This window comes from Trachurus japonicus, chromosome 13 (assembly GCF_045865225.1).
Source record: "Trachurus japonicus isolate A0001 chromosome 13, Traja_1.0".
Taxonomy (NCBI): Eukaryota; Metazoa; Chordata; class Actinopteri; order Carangiformes; family Carangidae; genus Trachurus; species Trachurus japonicus.
This window is the reverse complement of record NC_140919.1, coordinates 18,389,199-18,416,622: the sequence shown is the minus strand read 5'-3', so window position 1 is coordinate 18,416,622 and position 27,424 is coordinate 18,389,199. Positions and strand designations below refer to the sequence as shown.

General features: G+C 40.5%; 1 protein-coding gene across 3 annotated transcripts in view; it reads right to left on the bottom strand.

Annotated features, from left to right (window-relative positions):
• st3gal4 (ST3 beta-galactoside alpha-2,3-sialyltransferase 4) overlaps positions 1-26,647 on the bottom strand; it is a 41,525-nt gene extending 14,878 nt beyond the window's left edge. For 2 of the 3 annotated variants that reach the window (XM_085795106.1, XM_085795107.1), the window contains exons 1-3: positions 26,336-26,647; positions 2,623-2,690; positions 218-289 (exon numbers count right to left, since the gene is read on the bottom strand). In XM_085795106.1, the coding sequence (XP_085651232.1) occupies positions 218-239 (22 nt within the window). In that variant the 5' untranslated portion in view covers positions 240-289; positions 2,623-2,690; positions 26,336-26,647. Of the gene's footprint in view, positions 1-217; positions 290-2,622; positions 2,691-26,335 lie in introns of those variants that run through there. The other variant, XM_085795108.1, reaches the window with a different exon arrangement.
• Between the last annotated feature and the right edge of the window lie 777 nt (positions 26,648-27,424).

Below are 27,424 nucleotides of genomic sequence, written 5' to 3'. Positions count from 1 at the left end.
CAAGCTACAGTAACAGTGAATTTGTGGAGTCTCTGCTGGGTTGCCTGGCAACTTCACAGTGATAACAAGACTGAAAAGTCTACATTGAAGTAAATCTGCACTCTGTCTCTGTGTTTGCCCACAACAACTCAGGACAAATCCTTGAAAACATCTGCCAAAAAAGAGAGAGAAAAAAAAAAAAAAGATTTACAGATGCCAAAAAAAAGAACTAACTTACTTTTCATTGCCTTCTGGGACATCTTCACGTGCACCTTGGTCTTCTCATGTCTTTAGATTGCATGAGGTCATCCTGGTGATGGGTACAGAGAAGAAGGAGAGCCCATTAGTAGCATTTCTTTTAAATACATGATGACACCCCCGCCTCCTCTTCAGAGATGAAAGCGGATGTCTTTTCAAAAAAAGGGAAATAACTGAATGAATATAGGAGAAATAACCCCACCCCTACAGACACAGTGGGCTGGGACGAGGCTGGGGGAAATGGTAGGAAATGACAGAAGTGAAGCAAAACCACAAGAGAGAGAGAGAGAGAGAGAGAGAGAGAGAGAGAGAGAGAGAGAGAGAGAGAGAGAGCAGCAGATGAAGGCTGATCACTTTAAGAGGATCATACCAGACTGACACTTGGTCCCTGAATTGAAGGATATATGCAATCAAAAAACATCGAATCAGCTTCCACAATGTGTGCCTGCCTCCACTGTGCTTTGGAGAGTTCAGATTATGGCTTAGATCAGATTAAAAGGCATTTGACGCGACGCACAACTGACTATCTAATGCACAATGCACTTCTTATGTACTGTATACTCCCCCTGACTTATGATTTGTAGGCCAGAGCCGTCCGTCTAGCAAATGGTTGTGGTGAACATGCTCGACACTCTTTCTGAAGCACTACATCACTGAAAATCAATACCGCACTGACGGAGTGCACAGCTGAATATCTATTTTAAGAAGCGCAGTAATGTGATATGGTTGTAAATCTACTCCTAAATCATGCACACCCAAAACTTGGAGACAGACAAGGAGCGGAAACCGCAGGATCAATTAACGCCGCCGCAGGGATGCTCTACGGGTTTTACTCCACAGCGTGTGAACGCTCAAGCCCCTCCCTCCAAAACTAAATAATCATTTCACAGCATAAAATATGAGATGACACTGCTCCCTCATCCTTCATCCTGAGCCGGATATGAGGCTGGGCCTTGTTTGTTTCCTCACTTATCATATGGGAAATGAAGAGAACACCAAACAATGTGGGAAAAGGAGGCGACTTCAAATTCATCTTTGTTATTTTGTGATAGACGTCAATAGGGCAGCACGGTATCCTGTTCTGCTGTCATAAAATGAATGCTAAACAGTCTTTACACCTTCCTTGTTTAATCAATTAATTATCAATGACTGGGTGCATCTTGCTCTTGCTGTTTGTGCAATATTACTACCTAAATGCATGTATTAATTTTTAAAGAGCTTTATTATAGGTATTCACAGGATGTGATATCTGAAACCTCCTTGCATTTCCTTGCAAGTCAACCATTTGTTTTTTTTACACAGAATCGGTGCAGGCAGAGAGTTAATTCAAACTCAAAAACGCATAGAAGGCTGTAAATTTTTGAAATTGAAACCTCCTTTGTGGTGAGTAATTGAAGTTAAACCCTTTTGAGACTTCATTAGCAGAGATGGAGGTCTTTGTAGCCCATAAGAGAAAGTAAAATGCTTTACCAAACAGCCACATGTGGTTCTTTAGAAAGTAGTAACTACTTCCTCTGTTGTTAATCATGTAAAAACCTCAACTTCTTCGGAAAGATTGTTTTCTTTTCAAGACAATGTGAGCTACATAAGTAGAATAACCTTGGTTAGCCGAGTTCCCTGGGCGACGATCTGCGTCAAGATTCAGGGCTCGATCCCACCGTTTGTATGAACAAATCGATGAAAACGTGTAACCATTGCTGGAGGAAACTTTCTGCACAGAACAGTTTTGTGTTTAGCTGTCTGGCTTGTTGCCTGCCAAGTTTGAGTTTGATTATCTATTTTTTTACATTCACTGCCATTGTCAGTGAAAGTACAACCTTTCTATACACGAAGCCATTGTGTCCAAGTTGTTGTATGTTCTCACACAAAACACATGACCTTATCCTTCCTTCACTTACTCTTTCTCACATGATGAAATGCATGTTCCTCTTTAACCCCAGCATCATCTCACGAAGTGATATTCTCTCATGCCAACCTAAACTCCTGCTGACACTGCTTGAAAATTTTGAACTTCTTCCTATATTTTTTGTTTTTTTGTTTTTCTGTCTGCGTCTGCGGTTTAGTGGTTGATAATGTCGCCTCACGATCAGGAAGTTATAGGTTCAAATGTGGCCATGAACAGATATTTCCTGGCGACGGCAAGTCTAGCGCTCACATAGTTCCCCCACAAAATGTATTTTTTATATATTCTCAGTTTCATTTCTCTGTGAAATTAATATATTTTGCTTTGGGAAACAATCCAAATATGCTTAATTGGACAATGTTACTTGGTACACAGTTTCCTGACATTTCACAGGGTAAAACAACCCATCAGTGAAAAAACACAGGTTAAACAGCAATGAAAAACATCATGATTACACATATAACAAAACAAAGTCATCTTACCTTTTCCCTCTTTCATTTCAAAAGACTGTGTTCTCACTGGTTCAGGTGTAATAGGTCTGGACTTCTCCCTGCAGTAAAAACAAACAAAACAAAACAATCATACGCATTGCCTAACACATACCTACAAACAAAACTGGAGAATATCACGTGGACTTGTTCTTTCATTTCTACGTGTCTCAATAACGGGAACTAAAAACGGCACTGTTCACTTTTCAAATCCACCATAAACACCATAAACTAAGTAGCAGGATTCTTTTGTATAAGGAAAATAGTGTTTAAAATGTGTTAAGGACTAGATGCATTACTGAAATACAAAATACAGAAAAGCCATTCTTATATAAAGTCTTGGATATTGGCCAGTGATGTTCTAGTCTTGGTTTAATACCATCCACCACAGCTACAGTAAAACTAATATGATTTTTATGGATTAATTGACTGGCAGAAGATGAAACAATTTTGAATCATTTATAAAGCAAAATGCCACACCCTAGCTTGTTCTCTGCTTCAAAATTGTTTTTACGGCATAGAAAACTGGGGAAAACAGAGAGGCTTAGGAATATTAAGATGCTATTCTACCTTGAATTCTTTTTAACACTCTTTTTTGGGGGGGCTAAATAAATTGATCAGCAACTAAAATAACCATTGATTCCAACTAAGCACGTAGTTTTTTATTCCCATTAACACCCGTTTTCGCCTCAGGGGAATAATTGAGAGAGCAACAACAGCTGGACAGAGTCTCGCTCTCAGGAGTGTTACAGTGAGCACAGAAGACACTGAAAGCACAGGACCTCCTCACAGAAAGACAACACAATGGCTGACTGTGTGTGATACAGTGTGTGGGGGAGAAGTGGGGAGGTAAGTTTGGCTGGGAGAGCAAAGGGAGTGTCAAGCACTGCAATGTGCAACACCGTCGGGCATGATGGCCGGCTAAGTGACTGGCAAAAGTCCTCAAGATGTGGAAGGAAGGACCAACGGACAGTAAGATTTATGCACCGTCAGAAAGAAGTGCCCTTCACCACACGTGTTCTTGAAGCACTGCTGCAGGTCTTAGCGTGGATCACGAAAGAACTGCAGACAGACCACTTAAAGAGCTTAGTCACACACTGTAGTGATTAAAGATGAGTCAGGCAGCTACCACGGAACGGCACACTGGAAGCAATTCCGGCAAAAGCACTGCATGGGAAAATATTCTAAGTAATTTACTCGTTAAAGCGTCTTCCTCTAGAATTTCTACACAAGGTGAGAACTGAGTAAGTTACTACTATAGCCTAGTAGAGATGTTCTGATACCATCTTTTCCCCTTCCCACACACTTGTGCATCAGCCAATATGGAGTACCAATAATGATACCAGTGTGTTATATATAAAAATAAAATAAAAATTATAAAACGGAAAGGTGAAATCCCGCGATCTGATTGGTTGTTAACCGTGGTATATTGAGCGTATACCACGGCTATCTAAAACCTTATCACAGCATAGGCTATCACTCCGCGGTCCGTAGCAAAGACAGCTGATGTTTTTACGATGTTAAAAAACGGACTAAAGTAGTTGAATTGACATGTTTATGGTGAACTTTCACCTCCGGGGAGGGTTAACAATGGTAGAGGGGACTGAGCAGTGACTTTCACCTGAAAAAAAAGCGGAGGAAAAGACGAGATGCAGAGCTACTTGGAGCTAACGTCTAGAGAGGTGGGACTATTTTTTTTCACAGTGAGGCTATTTTATTGGATAATATGTATTTCTGGTTGAATAAAACTACATGAAATTGATTGCGTATCCCTCTTTCATATTGCCTTTATTGGTAACCGTTTTATAAAAGCAATATATCACTCCAGTCCATGGTATACGCTCATTATACCACTCTAAGGGGGTTGTCGGGCTGAACAACGCCCCTTAGCCGTGGTATAATGAGCATACCACGGCCTGTCGTGATATATTGCTTAATATACACTTTTCATACTAACTTGGGGATATTCCACTTTTGGGTGAAATTCATGAAAAATATAAAAAGTTAATGCTTATTAATATCATTTAACTAGAAGTATGCAATGGTATTTTTTTCATGTCAAACAAAGTATGGGGGAAAAAAAGATAACATCAGCGGTGGGTATGCCTCAGCAAAAAATGTCAATGTCTCAATAAGTGTGGCCAAAGGACGTGTGCTTCTCCTATCTGCCTGTGACTCTTCAAGTCTCAGTGTCTCCGTTGCAACATGCTGATGAAACTATGTGACACCCTGAGCTCAGCGGACACTTCTCTCTGACAACATCCCATCGTTTGAAGCCTCGACATGTCCAGGTATACTGTTGAGGGATTGTTAGGCGCGCCTTGGTCTCATGATGTCAAAGTGCGAACAGCATGATGAAGAGGACTGTTTAAATACAAACTCTCATTGAACCAGAAGATTTAGTGTTCGATTCATGGATCCGACACTTGTGATTTTTGTGGTTAATCACCAACGGCATTTTACATTAAAAGTGCTGAAACATTTAACAGTTGGACATGTGTATTCAAAAGGTTAAAGAAGGTCAAATTAAGTTTACCTGTGAAGGTTATAGTAGATTTTAGGTGCTTTCTGAAATTTCATCCGAAAGCCAAATATCCTTATATAACTTTTTATTAGTATTATGGTACTATTACTCCTGCATGGATGTGATATGATTAATATTGTTGTAAGGCCAGGGTCAGGTTCAACTGTTTGTAAAACATGAATGAATGCAGCAAAAGAAAGCCATTTAACTTTCTTTTATTATCTAGTTTGACAGTCAGACACAACTGAAAAAGAATATATAAAACTAGGAATACATAAAACAAATCGTTTAAAAACTGCTAAACCAGCTCCTTCAGGGAACTTTTTCAGAAGAGCCGTTATGTAATACGTAATACGTAACGTCTGTATCTTTTTTGTAACGCAATCCCAATTTGTCTGTAAAGCCCAAACCATTCAAGTATAACCAGAAAATTATTTTTTGTAAATTAGATCTTTATTTAACTCTAGAACAAGATCCAAAAAAAAAAAAAATTGTCACATCATTTTGTTTATGAGATATTTTTTGTATCAAACTTTTTGGTTCCCGTTTTTGCTCATTAAAGCAGAAGTAAGTGATATATTTGTGTTAATATAAGTCTTAACACTAGAACCGCCGTGAGGTCATTTTGACCTCTCTTGCTTCTTAAAATGCACGTAACTCTGTTCGCGTAAAAACCCTATGTCTCCCAGTCGGTGACTTTTCCTAAAAGTGTGTTCTACATCATCTTATGCGTTTTCACGATTCTAGTATAAAAGATAACGAAAAAAAGAGTGATTTTACCTAGAACCGCCAAGAGGTCATTTTGACCTCCATTCATTCTAATGCAAAAATGCTAAATGTACTGCATTTACACAGCCATATACATTATATAGCCAGCCAGACACACAGTTCAAAACACTTTATGGTAATGCTTCACATTGATATACATACACATACTTTACCAAAAATAACAATAGTCGTTGCTAGGCAACCAATATAGACGACTCTTTATTTTTCTATTTTTCGAACAGTGTGTGTAAAAAATTTATACAACTGATTTTCCTCATTGCAATCTGGGCTAAAGAATGTCCATTTAGTCACTCAGTTTGTAAGTTAGTTAGTTAGATAGTTATTTATTTAGTTAATTAGTCATTTTGACCTCATCCCACAACACAACACAAGTTCAGATATTAGAAAGTTGTCAAACAGTTAAAACAGGTGTCAAACAGATAACAAATGAACATTACTCATAAACATTGAACATAACAATGACAGTCCCTTGCTCTCATGAGAAAGTGACATGAATTCAGAAATTTGTAACAATTTTGAAAATTTTTATATACACACACTGTTCGAAAAATAGAAAAATAAAGAGTCGTCTATATTGGTTGCCTAGCAACGACTATTGTTATTTTTTGTAAAGTATGTGTATGTATATGAATGTGAAGCATTACTATAAAGTGTTTTGAGTTGTGTGTCTGGCTGCTTATGTAATATATATGGCTGTATAAATGCAGTCCATTTACCATTTTTGCATTAGAATGAATGGAGGTCAAAATGACCTCTTGGCGGTTCTAGGAGTACATGGAATGTTGGCGGTTCTAGTGTTAAATAGTTATATCTTCCGACAGCAATCACTTACATTGAGTGTTTGGTCTGAAACACAGGTCTGTCAGTCACTCTGCTCTGCTCTGAGCCGAGGAGAAAACATTTATCGTATCCTACAGTTTTTATCCAATGAGGAGAGAGAACGGCATGCAGGGCTGTGTGTGCAGCCAAGGGACGCCGTGAATGTGGCGACGTAGGGACGAGGACTGTTATGGTGCGTTCAAGGAAACTCGTATTTTTCCGACCGTGAAGTCGTACCAGTTCGATCTGGTACGAGTTCACCGGTCGGAAGTTACGAGTGGCCGTTATAGTGACTTTCACCGGTAAAACAGGTCGGAAAAACATGAGTGGGTTGCCTGGAACGCTACAAAGTCGTAAGTTGTGACTTGAAGCTGTAATTTACGATTTCAAAAGCCGGCTGCCTGGAACGCAGCATTAGCGAAAACGACCGGACCACTTACTTCTGCTTTAACATACAAAACATACAAAAACAACTTTTTTTTGCCCATAACATTTTGAATATAGAGAACATGTCAGGCAGTTGTTCTCTTTTTCTTTTCTACATGAAAGTTTTTAGAGCCGTCACACTGCAACGTGGCCTTTTACAACTCTGCAAATTTAACATACAAAAACAAGATTTGCCCGTAATATTGTGAATTTAAAGAACATGTCAGGCAGTTTTTCTCTTTTTTTTCCTACATGAACGTTTTTACAACCGTTTTATTTCACGTGGTGGTACAGTATGCACAGAAACTGTTTCTGTCCTTGTTCAGGCAAAGATGCACCTTACATTTCTCACAGTACACATGTGAAGTTATTGCCAGTGCAGTGCTTGCAGCTCTGTCGAGCTTCCCATGTTGGAAAATGATCAATGTCATCCTTTCTCACATCAAGAGGCACACTGCAACGTGGCCTTTTACAGATTTGTGTTGGAGTTGCTGCTTCTGGAGAGGATAGTGGTCTGCCACACCTGGCTTTGACCTTTCCTGCACTTGTGAGAGAAGTGGCAACCAAAGCCTGAAACCTTCGCAGAGCCATGGGTTTCATCTGTGGCTCTAGCTTCTTCTGGTCTCTTCTGTAGAGGTTCCATGCATTGATGGCTGCCATTGTAACAGTGTGCCACCAGATGTACATGTACCATCTTCTGGATCCTCCCATGAACCTGTTTATATTTTTCAACAATGGCTGGTCGGGGAACCATTATGTGAGTTCTGGATTTGCGATCCCAGCGTTTCACATTTCTCACAGGTTCGATGCCAACAAAAGAGGAAATCAGGTTAACTGCTTTGTTGTCGTACCATCTGACAATGATGTTGTTGTCCTGGTTCACTCTGAAGTCCATTGACCCTCTTTCTTTTTTTTTAGTTCTTTTTTATTCATCATGTTTTCACTCTGTTCATCCGGACTGTGCCAAGGTAGTGGATTCCTCTCTCTTTGAGGTGTTGCACCAGGGGAACTGATGTGAAGAAGTTGTCTGCAAAGTAGGGGTGTCACGATTCTCCAAATCTTCGATTCAATTAGATTTTTGATTTTAGAGTCACGATTCGATTCGATTCTCGATTTTGTTTTTCTTACAGCACAGGCCTATGCCATTTTCAGACTAGTCTAGTCTACAATCATTGGTTTTATTCATCAAATTTTGTAAAGTAAATCTTATTTCAAAAGATGGGCTACATACTGTATAAGTGATACAATTTCCATAATGTATCACATTAGGCACTAATGGTCAAATCTAAATAATTTATTTACAATATAAACGTACCAATCTTGTTCTCAGTCAAGCGGAAAACAACAAAAACAAACATAATCTAGTGCAAAGACCTTGTGATTTTCTGCACCTTGATAAACATCAAAATCATAAAGAAAGCCACTTTGTCCAGCACGTCCCCACATCTTGAAACCCCATTTGTGAGGTTTTGCAGGCATGTACATGAGTAGATGTGATTTTCCCTTGAATGGCACCATAATTTCATCGACAGCATGGAGTTAATTCTTCAGGAGGTATGCAGAGAAACTGTTCTCGCAGTTTTTGTAACCATGGCCTGAGCTTCCACAGTTTATCCTGCTTTGTGTCATTGGACACACTCAAGTTGTCCTGAAAGTGAATCAGTGTCAGCAATTTCAGAAACCGATTTGGAGACATCACATCACAAACTGCAGGGAGCTTTGTATCCATCTCCCAGTAGGCTCTCACACAGGGAATCTCTATAACCCCATACGCTTTACATGACCTGCTCTATCTCTTCGGCAGTTGTGTTTACTGACTTGTGGTCTTTTTGTACACTGACTGTACAGGTTTGTTTGTTCTGAAATCTCCTGTAACATTTCATTTGTGACAAACTGCTTGAAATACATGTAAAGTATTGATCATGTTGATGAGATAGAGATCTCAGAAACTTACGTACAGTAGCAAATATGATACAAATGGCGTTACAGGGTTCCTTTTTTGCTAATCTCGACCAATAACTTAACGCTTTTATTCAGCATAATAAACCAGCCCGCAATTAGAAACATAATCTTCAACTTTCTAAACCTGAAGGGGGACTAGCATTGCCAAATTTTCGCCACTACTTTTGGGCCTGCAACATGAATAAACTTCTATACTGGTTCCATGGTGAAGGTGCAGACATCTGTCCATCCTGGGCTCATACTGAGATATCATCTTCTTCCTGCTCTTATATATATATATATAGTATCTACATTCTATGATTTGCTCACAGCTCCCCATAAATGCCCATTAGGTCTCACCTAATCCGGTCATCACCAATACAATTAAAATTTGGATCCAGTTTAGGAAGCTTCGATTCTTGCCCCAGTTTTGAATAATCATGCATTTCTCCCTTCCCGCTCCAACCCTACATCAGAACACTTAATGACCTATATGACGAAGGTGTTTTCATGTTCTTTGCATCTGTGTCAGACAAATACAGCCTGTCTAATAGCCACTTTTTTGGTACCTTCAAATGAGACACTTTATCCAAAAGCAGTTCCCACATTTCCCAAGCCGAACCCCTGAAGTCGAAATGGACCAATTCCTGTCTCTCAACTTGCAACAAAAATGACTGATATCTGTCATTTACAATAAAAGATTGCACTTCTGAGCCCAGTCCCCACTGTATCACCTAAAAATGCATAGGAAGACAATACTGATGTCCAGTGGAGGGACATTTTAAAACTGATCCATTCTTCATCGATTTGTGCCAGGCATGGTCTACTACAGTGTAAGGTGGTTAGCTAAATTGGCTAAGATATATCCCAGTCACAGTGATACTTGTAACCGCTGTAAACAGTCCCAGGCCGACCATGCACACATGACGTGCCCGAGGCTGACCAACTTTTGGTCCGATATATTCCAAACTCTCAAACAGGCTCTCAACACAAATTTAGAACCAAATCCCCTGACTGCTCTTTTTGGTCTCCCTCCCCATTACTACACAGCGTGTCATGGCCTTCACCACCCTTCTTGCCAGGCGTGCCATTCTCCTCAAATGGAAACATGTTTCTCCACCGACTCACAACAGTTAGATACGGGCAATTTTACAATGTTTACAGTTAGAGAAGTTAAGGTTCTCACAGAGAGGATCTTTGACAGCATGCCATAAAACTTGGGACCCACTGCTGGCTTATATTAGTAGTAGTCTTACTGTTATTACTGATGATGCCGAGGACAAGAGAGCCCCTGTACCCCCCTTTACTTTATTTATTTTCTTCTCTTCTTCTTTATCATTTTATATTTTACTCTATTATGCTTTACTCTACTTTAATTATTAACTTATGTTGTTATATGTTATGTAATAATTTAGTTGTTAACTATGACTACATCTGACATGGGTTGTCAGGAGGGATAGTGGGATTCATGTTGGGGTTTTTTCACTCTAATGCAGACGCTCTGATGTAATGTGAATCTGATGTTCTGTACTGTCTGCAAAAATTCAATAAAGAAATTTGAAAAAAAAAGAAGAAAGAAAAGAAGAAGCTACAGTGCAGCCACATTGAGTGTTTTCAACACATACTGATGTGGACAGAGGAAGCACACCAGATGAGAAAATGATACATTGTTTCATCTTTCAGTTAGTAGGCTACAGTTCAAGTTCACACATGTTTGTTTTCACTCTGGTCCAAACGCCACACCACTGGCAGAGTGTTATGTTTCCATGACAACTGGCAGGAAAAGGCCACATGGTAGGCTACGTCATGTTTACACGACTCCCAATAAAAAAATAAAAACTAAACAATGTGAAGTAATGCCAAACAATGGTAACACGTGTACACACAGTACACAACAGGTTAACCATATGGGCTTAGATTTGACTTCTCAATACTCTGGTTTGTGAGTCGGGCCACATCAGGGCCGGCCTTCAACACCCACGGGTCAGGCCAGGTTGGTTTTAATCATTTCTTCAGAGGCTTCAGAGGTGTGTGGGGGTGCTGCATTGACACTACACACCGATAAGCATTGCACACAATCACACATCTTTGTGAAAGCTAGCCTCACGTCACCAGGCTCTTCATACAGAGAGGAGAATAGCCTGGTTTCCCTTCAGTCTGAATTTTGTCTGGATTCTGGTTCCGGTCTAAAGAGCAGATCCGGAATTCACCAAATTCACCAAGGTAAAAAAGTTCACCAAAATAAAACTTTAAATTCTGGCACACCATCAATTTCCGTCTCCGATTTTGAAACATTTTATTCATTTAAACATGGACGTACAAAAGTCTGTTTTAGAAGAGGTTCTTCAAGAAACTTGTCGGATAACCTATTGAAAGCCGCTACAGAAGCTTTGTGATACGAACTTAATCAACTAAAGAGACGTCCTTGCATGTCCACTGAAACTGAAATGTGTCAGTCCAACTGAAATAGACAATAACTTATTGTAATACAATTAAATACAATAAAAATGGCTCGAGGATTTTCTGGTAAATTATATTCTTTACATTAAAAAGTTTCACCGCATTTTTATTAGCTTGGTGCTTTTATTTTGACGGCATCAATCGAATTCCGGATGCTTACCAAAACAGCCACTAACCGGCCCCAGACTAGTGCAAGCTCAACCATAGATATAAGAAAACTAGATGACTCTAACCCTAACCCGCAGCTGTTTCCCAATGACAAAGCGTAGCCAGTATGGCGGCCATCTTGGGACGGGCAACTCTCTCCCTCAGAGCATTAAGCCTCTGCTGCATGTTCTGCTATAATGACCATAACTTGCTCAGTTTTTGTCCGATTTCAAAACGGTTTGATTTTTATGAATGTCTATGCAGTTATGATGCAGCATATTTAGAATCACGGATCATTTTAATAATGTATTTTTTTTTGTAAAAGTAACAGTGACATTATGCAAATAGTTAAAGTAATAGCTACATACTGATTTATTTTTCACAGAGTTATGAATCGTTTTTTTAGTGCAGATGACTGGATCACCTATCTACAGCACTGTAACTACAGCCAGAGTCAGAGCAAGTTGCCCGTCCTCATATGGCCGACTGTGAGCTACGCCTGCGTGTAGTCCAATCTACCCATAGACTGTAAAAAGAATGGACGTAGCGTCCGTGACGTCACCCATTGGTTTTGGGGAGTCGTTTTTGTGACTCAAATATGGCGGCCTGAACAGCGCCATGTTGGATTGGCCGGCCGAGAACCCGCCCACTGGCCTCGAAGCAGCTGTCCACGGAGCTGCTCGGACCTGTCACTCAACGTTTCCGCACCCTAATTGGTCAGAGTTTTAACCTTATAACAGTAAAACGGTAGAGTTAAAAAAAAATTCACCCCCCTCAGAGTGTGTGCGGGGGTAGAAACTATCGATTGAGACGAAAAAACGTTCTGACACCAGGCTTTTAACATGTTAACTGAGGATGTAAAGTCGGCGATTTTAACATGGGGCTCTATGGGGAATGCTCCCTTCTGACACCAGCCCCCAGAGGAATTGGAGGGGATTGCAGTTTTTTGAACGCGCAAGTAAGCTTCACTTCTCAGACCGACAACTGCCCCCTTGGATCTACCCCCTTGAGCTCAACCACATCACGGTTTCTGCAAGCATAACCAAACGATCACGAGTGACTTTTCTCAGACTCAACAAGTAGATTGCAGATAAAATCAGCTGTCAGGCACATTCATAACTGTTTTTAACCGTAAACCTAAAAAAAAAAAAAGGCCCTTGATGCGCATTTCAGCCAATCAAATGCGTGAGTCTCATGGCCAGTGCATGAAGAGTTTGCAGCTCTGGTGTAGCGATAGTCAGAGCTAACTGAGCAAACTGACATTTTTCTATTTCTAATAGACGTGGTATCGGAGCAGTGCCTGGACTCCAGTAGTCACTTATACCGATGCTGGCATTTTCTGCAGAAGAGGCATTTCCGATACTGTAACAGAATCAGGACAACTCCATACTAGAGTATTTTACACTCATTACACTCATGTTGACATTAATTGACCCCAATAATACAGATGCTAATTTTTGTCAACGTACTTGGGATGAATTAATAGGAGCTCTGGATTTGGTTGGTATTATTGTCAGTACCGGTTCACCCAATACGCACACTACGCACGTTGCGTAGGGCCCCGCAAAATAATAGAGGCCCCGTGGAAAAAAAAAACAAAAACCTGACGACGTGACCGTCCGTCACGCACGTGTTGGCCTACTGGATTCCTAGCAAGACAGCGTTAAGCACGCCACGATGAAGCAGAGTTATCCCTTGGGGAATTAAGGGGGAAGAAACAGCTGACAATGACCTGCGGGATCAGCAGTCAGGTAACTCTGCTCTCCGGGTGGGAGAGTGGGAGGGACTAGTCCGTCTTTGACCTGCATCAACAGAGCGGTGAGCCCTGGGTGAACCCCGGTCTCTGTGTGCGTCTTGCTGGCTTCTATGATTTTAGTTGTAGTGTAGTTATAACTGCACTCATACAAAACGGAAAGTAAGGGATAAATATTGACTAAGATTGAATTTGGTTGCTTGGATACAGGCAAATATACAGTAGATGCAGATATCTTAGTGAATTAAATAAAACTTGTTAAATATTGTGACAATGGTGCTAAATATATATATATATATATATATATATATATATATATATATATATATATATATATATATATATATATATATAAAATAAATAATAATATACATAATTATCTACATTTGAAGTATATGAAAGTAAAACAAGTGCAGCCAATTTGATGGAGCTGAATTAATAGTAGCCTTATCTATATTTTAGTTTTATTTAATGGTGAGTTATTTCAAACATTAACAGGCATGCCCAACATGTAAGACTGTATGATTGTTTGTTTACACATTTAGTTTGATTTGTTTTGAATTTATTCTTAGTTAGACCAACAGTGCAATTTTAAAGGGGGGATGAGTGGAAACACTGGGTGTCAGGTGCGACTGTTGAAAATTTTTGGTGTTCAGTTAGGAGGGCCCCTTCGCAGAATTTTGCCTAGGGCCCCATGGAGGTCTGAACCGGCTCTGATTATTGTGTTGAGTTGGTTAAAGCAGAAGTAAGCGATATATTTGTGTTAATATAAGTCTTAAATAGTTATATCTTCCGACAGCAATCACTTACATAGAGTGTTTGGACCGAAACACGGGTCTGTCAGTCCCTCTGCTCTGCTCTGAGCCGAGGAGAAGACATTTCTCGTATCTGTGTTGATAGTAGTGGTTGAACTACATTACCCACAATGCCATATATGCAGTCACATGTTGGTGACGTCAGTGTTCAATATGTCTACCTGAAGTTGGTCAGTAAAGCTGCATGAAACCTATGCCGGTGTGTTCATTGAGAGCAACAAACATAACATGGTGTCAGGAATGGACTCTCGCGGTCCGCGTTGAGATTAGCGGACAGAGGGAGAGCTTCGCCGAAGAGCGAGACGGAAAAGCAGCAGTTGGACAAGCCGGAAGCGCTGTTAGCAGCAGGCTAACGTTACAGCTAGCGGCAACACAGCTGATAGCGGTCGACGCGAGTTCACCTGAAAAAGACAGAGCAACGCCATGGATAACTTACTCACTCCACCGTCATCGATGAGGTTTGATGGCAATCTCGCTGAAAATTGGAAACGGTTTAAGCAGAGATTCAACATTTACCTGGATGCAAGTGGAGCGGGCGGAGACGACGAGAAGAAAAAAGCGCCCATTCTCCTCCATGTGATCGGCGAAGAGGCTCTGGAAATATACAACAGTTTCCACATAAGTGACGGTGAGCTGGAACTAGATGTCTTAATGACGAAGTTTGAGGAGTACTTTGTACCAAGCACAAACGTCACATACGAGAGATACAAGTTTTTTATTTGTGATCAGAAACAAGGAGTGAGTTTTGATCAGTAGGCTATTATGCGGAGCTGCTTACATTGGCCAAGTCATGTGAATTCGGCGATTTAAAAGACCAACTCATTAAGGATAAAATAGCCACGGGAATACCAGACACCGCACTGAGGGAACGGCTGCTGCGTGAAAAAGACTTATGGAGAAGGCAGTGCAAATGTGCAGAGCTGCAGAGACCACACGGGCGCAGGCGAAGGAGCTGCGAAGGAGCTGCGGAGGAACGGCGCGGCTGTGCACGCTGTAAAAGCAGATGGCCGGCCGGCAAAAAGATTCCCAAGACAAAGACACGCAGACGCCTGTAAAAGATGTGGAGGTGCACACCTGCCAAACAAATGTCTAGCATTTGGTAACACTTGCAATAATTGTGGCAAAATGAATCATTATGCAAAGTGCTGCAGAGCCACTGTGACTATGAAAAAGAAAGTGCACACACTCGAGGAAGAGCCAGAGGAATTATTTGTGGACTGCTTGCTCAAAGAAGATGATGTGTTGGAACTGTCAGAGGATACAGGAGATGATGAATGGATAGTGCCAATAACTGTGAATGACACAATTATGCCGTTTAAGCTTGATACAGGAGCACAAGAAAATCTGATGTCTGAGGCTGATTACAGACAACTCACAGTTAAAAGCAAAATTTATCCTGCCAGGACTAGAGTGCGAGGCTACACTGGAGAGACGGTTCCAGTTAAAGGGCGCTGTGTGGCAACATTTGAGCATGGGGGACGACGTCTGAAGGCTCAGCTGTTGGTCGTGGCACAGGAGGTACAGCCCATATTAGGCCTGAAAGCTTGTGAAAAACTCAACCTGGTCAAGAGAGTCTATGTGGTTGCATCACAGCCTCACAGGGATCAGCATTCTTTCATGGAGGAATACAAGGATGTTTTTGAAGGACTTGGATGCTTGCCGGGGGAGCACAAAATCCATATTGATGAAACTGTGGCTCCAGTTGTCCATGCATGCAGAAAAGTGCCATTCGCACTAAGGGAAAAATTAAAGGAAGAACTTGCCCGCATGGAAAAACTCAAAGTTATACAAAAAGTGGACAAGCCAACAGACTGGGTAAGCTCACTAGTGGTCGTTCAAAAGAAAAATGGATCACTAAGAACTTGCTTAGACCCAAAAGACTTGAATAAAGCTATTAAGAGGGAGCACTTCAAGTTGCCCACGAGGGACGAAATCATGTCTCAGTTTGCAGGTGCCAAGTGGTTCAGCAAGCTTGATGCGTCGTCAGGGTTCTGGCAGATGAAGCTTGATGAGGCCAGCTCAAAGCTCTGTACGTTTAACACTCCAGAGGGGTGTTATCGCTTTCTACGCCTGCCATATGGGATCCTGTCTGCTCCAGAGGTATATCACAAAACGATCCACATGTTATACGAACACATACCTGGAGTTGACACCATGATGGACGACATCATTGCTTGGGGGTCCACCAAGGAGGAACACGACATCAGGCTGAAACAGGTACTGGACACCACCAGAAAAGTAAACCTGAAACTGAACAGAGATAAGTGTGAACTAGGAGTAAAGAGGCTGACCTTCGTAGGCGATGTCGTTTCGGAGGACGGGGTGCAGCCAGACCCCAGAAAGACGTCTGCTATTGTGAACATGGACAGACCCAAAAACAAAGAAGAGGTCAGACGTTTTCTGGGCATGGTAACATATTTGGCCAAGTTCGTCCCAATGTTGTCCACTCAATCTGCACCGCTCAGATGTCTTCTAGAGCAGAAAAATGAGTGGGTGTGGTCACATGAACAGGAAGAGAGTTTCCTGGCTCTCAAAAGACTCTTAACTGAGGAGCCAGTGCTGAAGTTCTTTGATCCAGACAAGCAAGTCAGAATTTCAGCTGATGCATCCCAGTATGGACTCGGAGCAGTTCTTCTGCAGCAGCATGAGGCAGCATGGCAGCCAGTGGCTTATGCCTCAAGAGCCCTGAGCAGTGCAGAGCGTAATTACGCTCAAATAGAAAAAGAACTCTTGGCTAGCACATACGGGTGTGAGCGTTTCCACCAATATGTCTATGGACAAGCATTTGAAGGTGAGACCGACCACAAGCCGCTGGTCTCAATCATGTCAAAGCCGCTTATTGACTGTCGCATGCGCATACAGAGAATGTTGATACGGCTGCAGAGATACGACTTCAAGATGATCTATACACCTGGGAAGTACATGTTCGCTGCTGACGCTCTGTCACGGGCAGTAGACAAGAGTGAAAGAGCAGATGACAGGACGAATGCAGACATCGAGGCTTATGTCAACATGATCGTCACTTCCCTGCCTGTTTCTGATGACAGGATGGAGTGCGTCAGACAAGCAACAGAGTTGGACGACACAATGGAAAAGCTCAAGCAAGCAATATTGTCAGGTTGGCCAGCACAGAAAAATGACTGCCCCAGACAGATTCAGGACTACTGGGCATGCAGAGCCGAACTGTCTGTTGTAAATAATGTTGTGTTCAAGGGAAACAAGTTCGTCATTCCAGTGGCGCTGCGCAAAGAGATGCTTGGCAAAATACATGAAGGACATCTAGGGGAGGAAAAGTGCAAGCCATGTATTGGCCAAGAATGAATCAAGACATCAGTCAGACCACGGCTTCCTGTGAAGTATGTCTCACCTACAGGCCCAAGCAGCAAGTGGAGCCACTCATGCCACACGTCGTGCCTGATAGGCCCTTCTACAAGGTGGGAGTAGATTTGTTTGACTGTAATGGAAAAAGTAATATTGTTCTCACAGACTATTTTTCAAATTATCCGGAGGTCGCCACATTACAGTCAACGACCAGTAAAGCAGTAATCACTTTCCTGAAAGCTGCATTTGCCAGACACGGGGTTCCATGTGAAGTGGTGTCAGACAACGGTCCCCAGTTCTCCAGTGGTGAGTTTGCCTCGTTTGCAAGGGAATGGGGTTTTCATCACATCACTTCCAGCCCGCATTACCCTAGATCCAATGGTCTGGCAGAAAGTTCAGTGAAGGTGGTGAAAAATCTTATGAGGAAAGCACAAGATGGACATGAGGATTTCCACAAGAGCCTCATGATCTACCGCAGCGCGCCTCTGCAGAACGGTTTGTCTCCAGCTCAGATGCTAATGGGCCGGCGCCTGCGCACAAACCTTCCTGTGATGGAGGAGCTGTTGACACCCAGAGGTGCACATAAGATCAAGGCTGACAAGGAAAGAGGTAAACAGAAACAAAAACAGCAACATGATAAAAGTGTGAAAGACTTACCAGTCCTGTGGCCCGGAGATCAGGTCCGTGTATGGGATCATCTGACAAGCACTTGGAGTGTACAAGGACGTGTACAGAGGGAAGTTGCTCCACGTTCTTACCAGGTGCAGACTGAGGATGGACTGTCTCGGAGGAGAAATCGTGTGGATCTTCGTCCACACGAGCCAGGCCAAAATGTGGACATGTATGATCTTTGTCCATATGAGTCACATCAAGCCATGGATACTCCTGAGTCTTCACCCAAGCGAGCAGTGACACATGACAACCAGCAGCAGGTTTGTTCAGACAAGCAGACTCATTTGGATGTTGCAGGCACTGGAGTTACAGCATCTACTGTGCCTGAAGTGTCCAGCAGACCTGCTGTGCCTGGGATATCCAGTAGACCAAGACGGACTGTTAAGAAACCCGACAGACTGATTGATAGCATGTAATGGGTTGTGTTCTTTAAAACAAAAAGAAAGAGAAAAAAAAGAGGGATTTTGGTGGTGACTGTGTGTGGTAATATTCACTGATTATTGGTTACATGTTTTTGCATAAGATATTTTTCTAATACTGGTATAATGTGTTATGCAGATTTTTCAGGTTGGTGACATGGCAGAAGAAAACAGATATGTGTTATTATTTTCTTTAAGAAGGGGAGATGTGTTGATAGTAGTGGTTGAACTACATTACCCACAATGCCATATATGCAGTCACATGTTGGTGATGTCAGTGTTCAATATGTCTACCTGAAGTTGGTCAGTAAAGCTGCATGAAACCTATGCCGGTGTGTTCATTGAGAGCAACAAACATAACAGTATCCTACAAGTTTTATCCAATGAGGAGAGAGAACGGCATGAAGGGCTGTGTGTGCAGCCAAGGGATGCGCGTGAATGTGGTGACGTAGGGACGAGGACCAATAGATCCATGACGAGGGCGGGGGCTGTTAACTCCATCGGCTGACAAGAAGTTATGGTGCGTTCAGGGCAACCCGTAACTCGTGTTTTTCCGACCTGTGAAGTCGTACCAGTTCGATCTGGTGCGAGTTCACGGGTCGGAAGTTACGAGTGGCCATTATAGGTTGGGGAAACGCGAGTTGCAGGTTTCCTGGAACGCTACAAAGTCGTAAATTGTAATTTACGGTTTCAAAAGCCTGCCTGGAACGCAGCATTAGCCAAAACGACCGGATCGCTTACTTCTGCTTTAAATACATAATGATTATTCACAATGATCAATACTGCAGATTATTAGAACTTTGTATTCATTTTGAGTTATTAAGAGAATATATCATGACACACAGATGCACAGAAACCACTGTGACAACTTGTCCTTGTGCCATCAATAATGTCTGAACATGGAAAGGTCAAACAGATATATTCTCAGATTTACTGGTTTGATTCTGAATGGGTAAAGTAAAATGCAGTCATAAATAAAAATGACCTTCTCTAAATCCCTTTCACCTAGCAGCTGATTTATCTCAGCCAGAGACAAAGAAAATCACATGTGTGTTATGCTCACAATAGAAAATCACCTCTAAAACATATAATCCCAGATTTTAATCCAGTCAGAAAAGCTAAATCTAGTGCCCATTTGTAACATTTTGACCGCTTTTATGAAGGAAAGCTTTCAAAGAAATTGCTGTCTATTATCAACCTTCTTTTTTTGTTCCTAAATGCATCTGAATGTTAAAAGGCACCTTCAAGGGAGCCATGATTACATGTATGTAGAATATAAAATACACTGGATGAGACACAGTGATCCTCTACAGGGTTTCCTGTGGTGGTCATGGTGAGGGCAATTTTGTTTCTGGGATGTGTTTTTTTTCCTCCAGTATCCTGATTCTCTTTGTCATCTTCCACATTCTGAGATTTCCACACATTAGTTTCTCACGCTGAAAGCTTTTATATCTCTAAACATTTCCAGCATTCCCAACCAAGATATCCCAAGGGGGGACTTCTGCAGTTGCCAGTGGTTACATGGAAATACTCCACTAATTTAAGAAAAAGACCTCATTAATGCAAACATATCCACAAATTAAGTCAGCTAACACCTGAACATTATGTGTCGTTACTGTACACAGAAAGCAGGGAAAGTAAGCTAATTAGTAAATGTCTAGTAGTAGGGAGACCGGGGTTGGTTGTCACAGTGCTTATTACAGCCACACTACAGGGCGCTGTGACATGATGTTGATGTTAAATTTGAGCCCTGACTTCCTGTTCATTTTGCATTAGTCATTTTGTTGAATGCATAGCCTACTAAACACTGAGGTGAGGATATATTTTATCATTTTTATGGGTCAGAGTAATTTTTCATGTTTGTGTTGTTTTTGTAATAACAGCTTACACGTTACTAGTCATTTCACAATAAAACACTCATTAACAAAACAAAAGTGGTAGTTTTTGTTGTAGTCATCTTTTAGCCAGCAAGCTAAAGCTATGTGGTAATTAGCTTAACATGTTTGTTAAATGGTCAGTTGGGGATGGTTGTCTCACTACTCTGGGGGTTGGTTGTCACACATGTGACAATGGCTTTCACAGTGAAATAATTTTATAGCACTGCAAATTCTTTCATTTTACTTCTCATTAGATAATTCAGAGAACTGATCACCTGCCTCAGTCTTATTATAATATTGGACATGTAGGCTACCTGTTCTTGGTATGCTGTTTGTTGTTGCCAAATGAGGTAACTTATTCATAATGATTTGATAATTTGATCGTTCTCGGGGCACTGGTGATTGTTATAGAGGTGGTATTCATTTCAAAAGTTATTTGGTGTGTCTAGCTTAAAAAACAAGAAAGTTACACATCTTCTTTTAAAATCCTAATATATCACTGAAACCCTATTGAACATCCACAGGGACAACCAACCCCATACCCTGTGACAACCGACCCCGTGATGGGGTTGGTTGTCACATTGTGTCAGAGTGTCTTTCATGGTGAATTACTTCTTGTTGCAATATGTTCTAAAGACAAAAAGGATACCAGTTTCAAGCCAAGACCTTAAGCTTTCATTTAATGTAAGAATTACTGTTCAAAGTTTTTTTTGAAGGTGAGCAATTAGTACATGAGTAAAAAGTGTGACAACCAGCCCCGGTCTCCCCTAAGTATATCTGACAGCAATCAAGTTAAAATTTAGTGGTTGGCATCAGTGGCTAATTATGGTTGTATTAAAGCACAAATAATTAGGAAAATGGAAAAAGAGAGAAAAAGGAAAATGTAATGGGTAAGTGGTTAAACTAGTTAGCTAAATAGCCAAGTAATAATATTAAAGTAGTTAGTTTAGCACAATTAATAAACAGTCCAATTTCATAAACATTTCGTAAACATAATGGTGAAATAGTTGAGCCTGTCAGCTGGGATAAATTGGCGGAAAATAATATAACATAATCAGTGATGCTGGTAACGCGCTACTTAGTAACGCGTTACTCTAAACCAGTAATCAGATTAAAGTTATTTATCCAAGTCACAGTGCGTTACTATTTTTTGTCATTTACCTTAGTAAAAAGAGGTTATTTCTGCTTTCTTCTTGCATCTCGGGGAGTGATTTGAAATTGCACATATTTTTATCACTACATGTCAAGTTGTTCATAACATGTTTTCAAAATATCTTTATAATGTACTTAAACAAAGGGAGAAATTAAAGGTTCTTTTTATTTATAGTTTATCATGCTATTATTTTACTGGTCCGGCCCACTTGGGATCAAATTCTGCTGTTTGTAACGCCTGAACTAAAAAGAGTTTGACACCCCTGAAATGCTGCCCTTAAACACGGTTGTCATTTTTATGTTGAGCCGGCGGGGGTCGTTGTAAGCAGCTGCTGAATGTGACTAATTAAGTAACTTTCAATCTAACTTAGTTACTTTTAAAATCAAGTAATCAGTAAAGTAACTAAATTACTTTTTAAAGGAGTAATCAGTAATCAGATTGCTTTTTCAAGGTAACTATGGCAACACTGAACATAATAGAATAATATAATACCACACTCAAATGTAAGAGTAGTAAACTACACAAATGTAACAATAGCTACAGCAAATTGTAGCTATAGTTAGCTAATAAAAACAAAAAAAAAGTGGGTGAAAGGTCTTGTGCCACTCTATCTCAAACATTGACAAATCATCTGTAGAGAAAAAATGCCATGACCATTTCTATATACGTAACTGGTATCATACAATTGGAAAACAATGCATTACATCTAGCACCTAAAAAGGCATTGTGCTTTTTACAAGAAGCTGTGGTATATCAGACAAAAAAGGTTGACTTCATTGCATCACCTTTGCTGAGACTCATTCATAATTGCTCCATAACTGATGTTGTTTCTTAATCTCCACCCATCCTGTGTTCTTTTTCATTCTGTTTCCATTATGTCATCAAGGAACTATATATGTCTATATATGACGTGTTCAGTTGTCTGTTGAAATTTTGAATTTCAGAAAGGTTTGTAATATTAACTTTCACAACAACTTGAGTATATGCTGCTAAATGGATACAACAGGTGAACCACTAGTTTAGTAGTTTAGTATAGGAATGTCCAATTAGCCTACTCAATAATGATGACTGCTATCGAAACACATGTATTTCACAACAAGAATTCAATCAGAATTATTATTACTAATTATTAATTAGATGAAATTAATAGTAAAAATGTATATGGTAACAATTTTGTATTCCAATATGAATAACCTTTGCTGTGTACTTGTATGGCTATAAAACTAATAGTGCATGCATGAACTTTGGTGACTGAGCATGTTTGCACTATTACTAATTTGGAAATCAATCTGCTCCTAATTCCTCAGTTCACTTCTATGAAAGACAAAGTTTCCACTTCCAGTTGATCATCAGAGATTGTTGCCACATAACGTAATAAACCAAGATAAACTGAGATTTCTTTGGACATTGTGTTCCTTCCCATTTGCAATTAATCACACACTAAATGTATCTCAATTCAGGGGCTGTATTTTTCAGAGGCCAACATCTACATGGGTGTGGCCCTTCATAGTCAGTGTAAACCGCAAAGCTGAACCTAAATGACACTGCCTGGCCCACAGAGGATTTCCCCCCTCCATCACCTTATAGTTGCTTCACAAACCACCAAGCTCCTGTTCCTTAGCAACCTTAACAACATGCAACTTTTCCTCCAAGAACTCAAAGTTTTTAAAGGCCTTGCCTTTTTTTGCAAGTTTCACTGGTAGCAGGCCTATTTAACTTAGCTCAAAACCATTATTTAAATTAAAAGTGTAATCCTTGTGCTCTCTGTTGCCATTGTTTCCTGCTGCAGTATTTTCATCATTGGCTAGCATGAATGAATTTTGGGAAAGGTCAAGGCCACAAAGGATCATCCCAATGGAGCCATCGTTTCCTCAGGAAATTAGACTGTATTTTGTAGCCCCATTTGGAGGAGTCTTCGACATGGGACAGTTTAGGCGTGTCATTGTCACACAGTCAGTCTACATAAGCTGGAAGCTACTGTATGACAAGTGTAGATAAGTATTTTTGTTGTATTATCTCTTTCTGTCAGCGAAGCACAGTCATCAACATGAGTGCAGTAAGAAAAACACTAACGGCTGGATATTGCACTCTGCACTCTGGGGTTACTGTTAGAAGATCTGTATTGATGAGGATGTAATTAATTAAATCAGTTTCTCTCTATGCTATTAATCCCCTTTGAGTTCTATTTGTTTCCTATTCTGAACCAGTTAACCCAATTAATGTAGATGTGAAACCTTTGATTTGAATAATAGCCAATCTCCAACATTAAGAAGATAAGGTGGATGCCAAGTGCGTACATTAATCTTGAATAACAGAAAGGTTTCAATTAATTAGCCACTACAAAACAAGACCTTGAGGTTAGGTAATTATGTCCTCTTACGAGGCTGAATTTGATAAAAACCAACAACATCCTTTTAATTTAATAAATCTTTGAAAGCCCTGCTCCAAGATTCAAGGACCTGGGGGCTTTCACTACAGACACCAGTGCACCAGAGCATGATTACATTTGCCACAATGCTTTGAGGGCAGATGTTTTGTTCATCATATTTTTCAGACTATGTTGATTGATTCAAGCAGAAGTGAGTCATGACTGCAGAGGGCATATTATGGTGTTTTAGCTGGTTTGCTGCAAGTGGCCATGTGCTAAATATCCCTAAGCCCCATTAAATGCAACATCCGTGGATAAAAAAAAAAATCCTCTCTTATGTAGCTGATGTTACAGTGACTTAAAACGACAGCCTGAAATCCAAATCTCTAAAACAAACAAATTCAACATCTACAGTATCTATCTATTTAATGGTCAAGAATTTCACCAACCAAACTAAAATCTAATATCTGAGACAAAACTTGGTGAAAGTGATCAGTCGTAGACTGTGTAATAAAACAACATTTCTCTGCCCACTCAGGTCAGTATGAGTTCAGCTGGATTTCAGCACCCTATTCTGTGATGACACATGTCTACGCAACTGATTTCCCAAAAGTTCTGCCTACACATTCACCTCAGACACCTACCAAGATTTTCCCCCCGGTGACTTTGGGAGAATATATGTTTTTGTGTGCTCACTGTCCAGCCGTGAAGACAACAGGTCCAGACAGGAACAAGGACATCATGTCCATAGTGTTAAAATTAAACATTGGCTCAAGCAGCAGCAGAAATGTGAACATTAACTTCTCTCAAGTCATTGTCAATACAGCACTCCACTAATGTTTAATGCTCAATTTAACTTAATCTGAAATTTCCAGCTGTGTTTATTTATTCATGGCACCTATTCACTGTATTATCCACTGTATTTGTTTCATTGCATATTGTATTCAGTATATTTTATCCTGTTCTAAAGCCTGACCAAAGACAAAGACTGCAAATTAGCTGAAGCTAGACGTCTTACTGTATATGCATCACATTTTCCCATTTTTTGTGGCAATGTTGTATGTATCGTCTCTGTTAAATAAACATTAAAATAAAAAAATAAAATAAAATCCTATGAGGATTTGACTACTGAAAGCCATCAGGCTGAACAGGAGATGTCTTATGACTTTTTTTTTTTTTTTTTTACCATTTATCTTTTCCTTTCGGACACTATCAGGTCACTATCAGGACAAGATGTCTTCAATGAACTATGTCTGTTTTTTCCTTAAGGAGTTTGTCACTGACTGATACTGCAAAATGATTCAACTTATAAATGAACCCCCCCTCTTTAATCACACCCATTTTAGGCGTTCTCATATGGTAATCTCTGTTGCACACAGGTTATTATTTGCTTCAAACAAGTGCACAAGTCTGACTGAGCTTGCCAAAAATAATTGTCCAGAGGACACAATCAGCACAGCTATCACCTTTCTCTGCCAGAACACAACCAACTGTCTGATTCAAGGACCAGTGCTTCACTGCAGAGGCAATTAGCCTACAGGGACAACCCCGGTCAATTGGTCTCATGTTGGGATGTGAAAAAATAATATTATAATGAACATGAAGGGATACAAATGAAGACATTAATAATGTAAAACAGTGTTTTTGAAAATGTAGACATACAGTACAGCTACATTTGCAGGAAAAGGTTAGGGGGGAAAAACACTGAATAAATAAATATAAACACATCTTGTTTCTTGGTGACGAGATGTTGCTAATGATAGCAGTGCAACAGTGCCAAGGCAGCCCCCTCAACCCCAAAATATCAACACTGGCCAAAAATATTCTGCTGTGTATCTCTGCCTGATTATTAGAGTTGCTGAGAAATGGCTTTTAAAACCAAGATACCACGGTTTACTGCCAGACTGTAACTTCAACTCCACTTCAAGTTACATCAGAATCCCACTGATGACAGGAAACATAATGACTGCATGTGGTTGAATAAAGTGAGCAACAGTCTGCCCACTGCCCTTGCAAGCAGAGAGAATGGAGGGGGGGAAAAATCAATGTTGAAATCAAGACTCGTGCCAGGCAAATTAAATTTGGCATCTTGTGATCCAATGAGGCCAGTTAGGCAGCAACAGATCAGAAGCTGTCCCATGCCTCCCTGCAAGCCTGTAAGTCCCCGTGCACATAATATAGGCAGCTCTGTTAACTCCAAAGCGGTTGAACAGTGTTACTCACCAGCAGTGCTGCCAGACAGATGAGGTTTAATCCATGGAGCGAGCCTGTTGTACTGTACAATGATGTTTCGACCAAGTTCACGTTGCTTTTTTGTGCCACTGACTGACTGACTGACTGGCCAGGAGAAAACGACAAATGCAGTTCTGTGCGAATCACAGGAAAGGACTGCGGTGTGATGACAAACTGTATTAAGTTCACTCGCCCGAACCGTTCAGCGGAAACAACAGAAGAAAGCGTTCAGTCAGAGCATGGGGTGGTGGTGTTGCTGTGACAGGCATCAAGTCCTCAGGCAAGCTCTTGCTGCTTCGCTTTGACTGTTACAGCGCGTTCCCTTTTCTCTCAACGCAGACACGCATGCGCATATGGGTGCGCGCATCGATCACTGGCTGGACTAAACTGATCCAAATACCATAGCTGTAAAAAAAAAAAAAAAAGAAGAAGAAAAAAAATCAGGATGGTGCTGGTGGTGGTGGTGGTATGGTGGAAAGAAGGCAGAATGCCGGAATGTCTCATGTGATGCCCAGCTTATTATAATTATTTGCTTTGTCCGCCTCAAATTGTGCTTTTTTTCCCTTTTTTTTTTTTTTTACCCCAGAGGAAACAACATCTGGAAAGTTTTGCTGTTGACTGTGATTTTTTTTAAAGCTCTGAAATGAACATACATTGCGAAATTGGTGGGAGAGGTACTAAGAGTTCTTCTGAGGCCTAAGGAAAGGTAGAAATAACAAAGCATGAGAACTACTTTATGTAGTAGCTTTACCTAATAAATCATGGTTTATTTTGTTGGCTTGAATTCAATAAACTTAATCTATAGATTTGGCTCATATACATATATACATACACACACACTGACAGTGGATTAAAAAACAAAAACATTTGCCTCGTAAAATGGAAGAAGTACAAGTACCTTACTTAGTATAGTTCTCAGAGTAAATGAACAAAATGTACAGAATGAACTTTTATCATCCTGTGAATGACCAAATCCTTGAACTGAGCTTTTATTTTACTATTAGTCATCAGAGACCATGTTCCGGGAACCTTGTTAAACATTAACAAAGAATTGAATTTTTCAAAAAATCAGCTGTCATT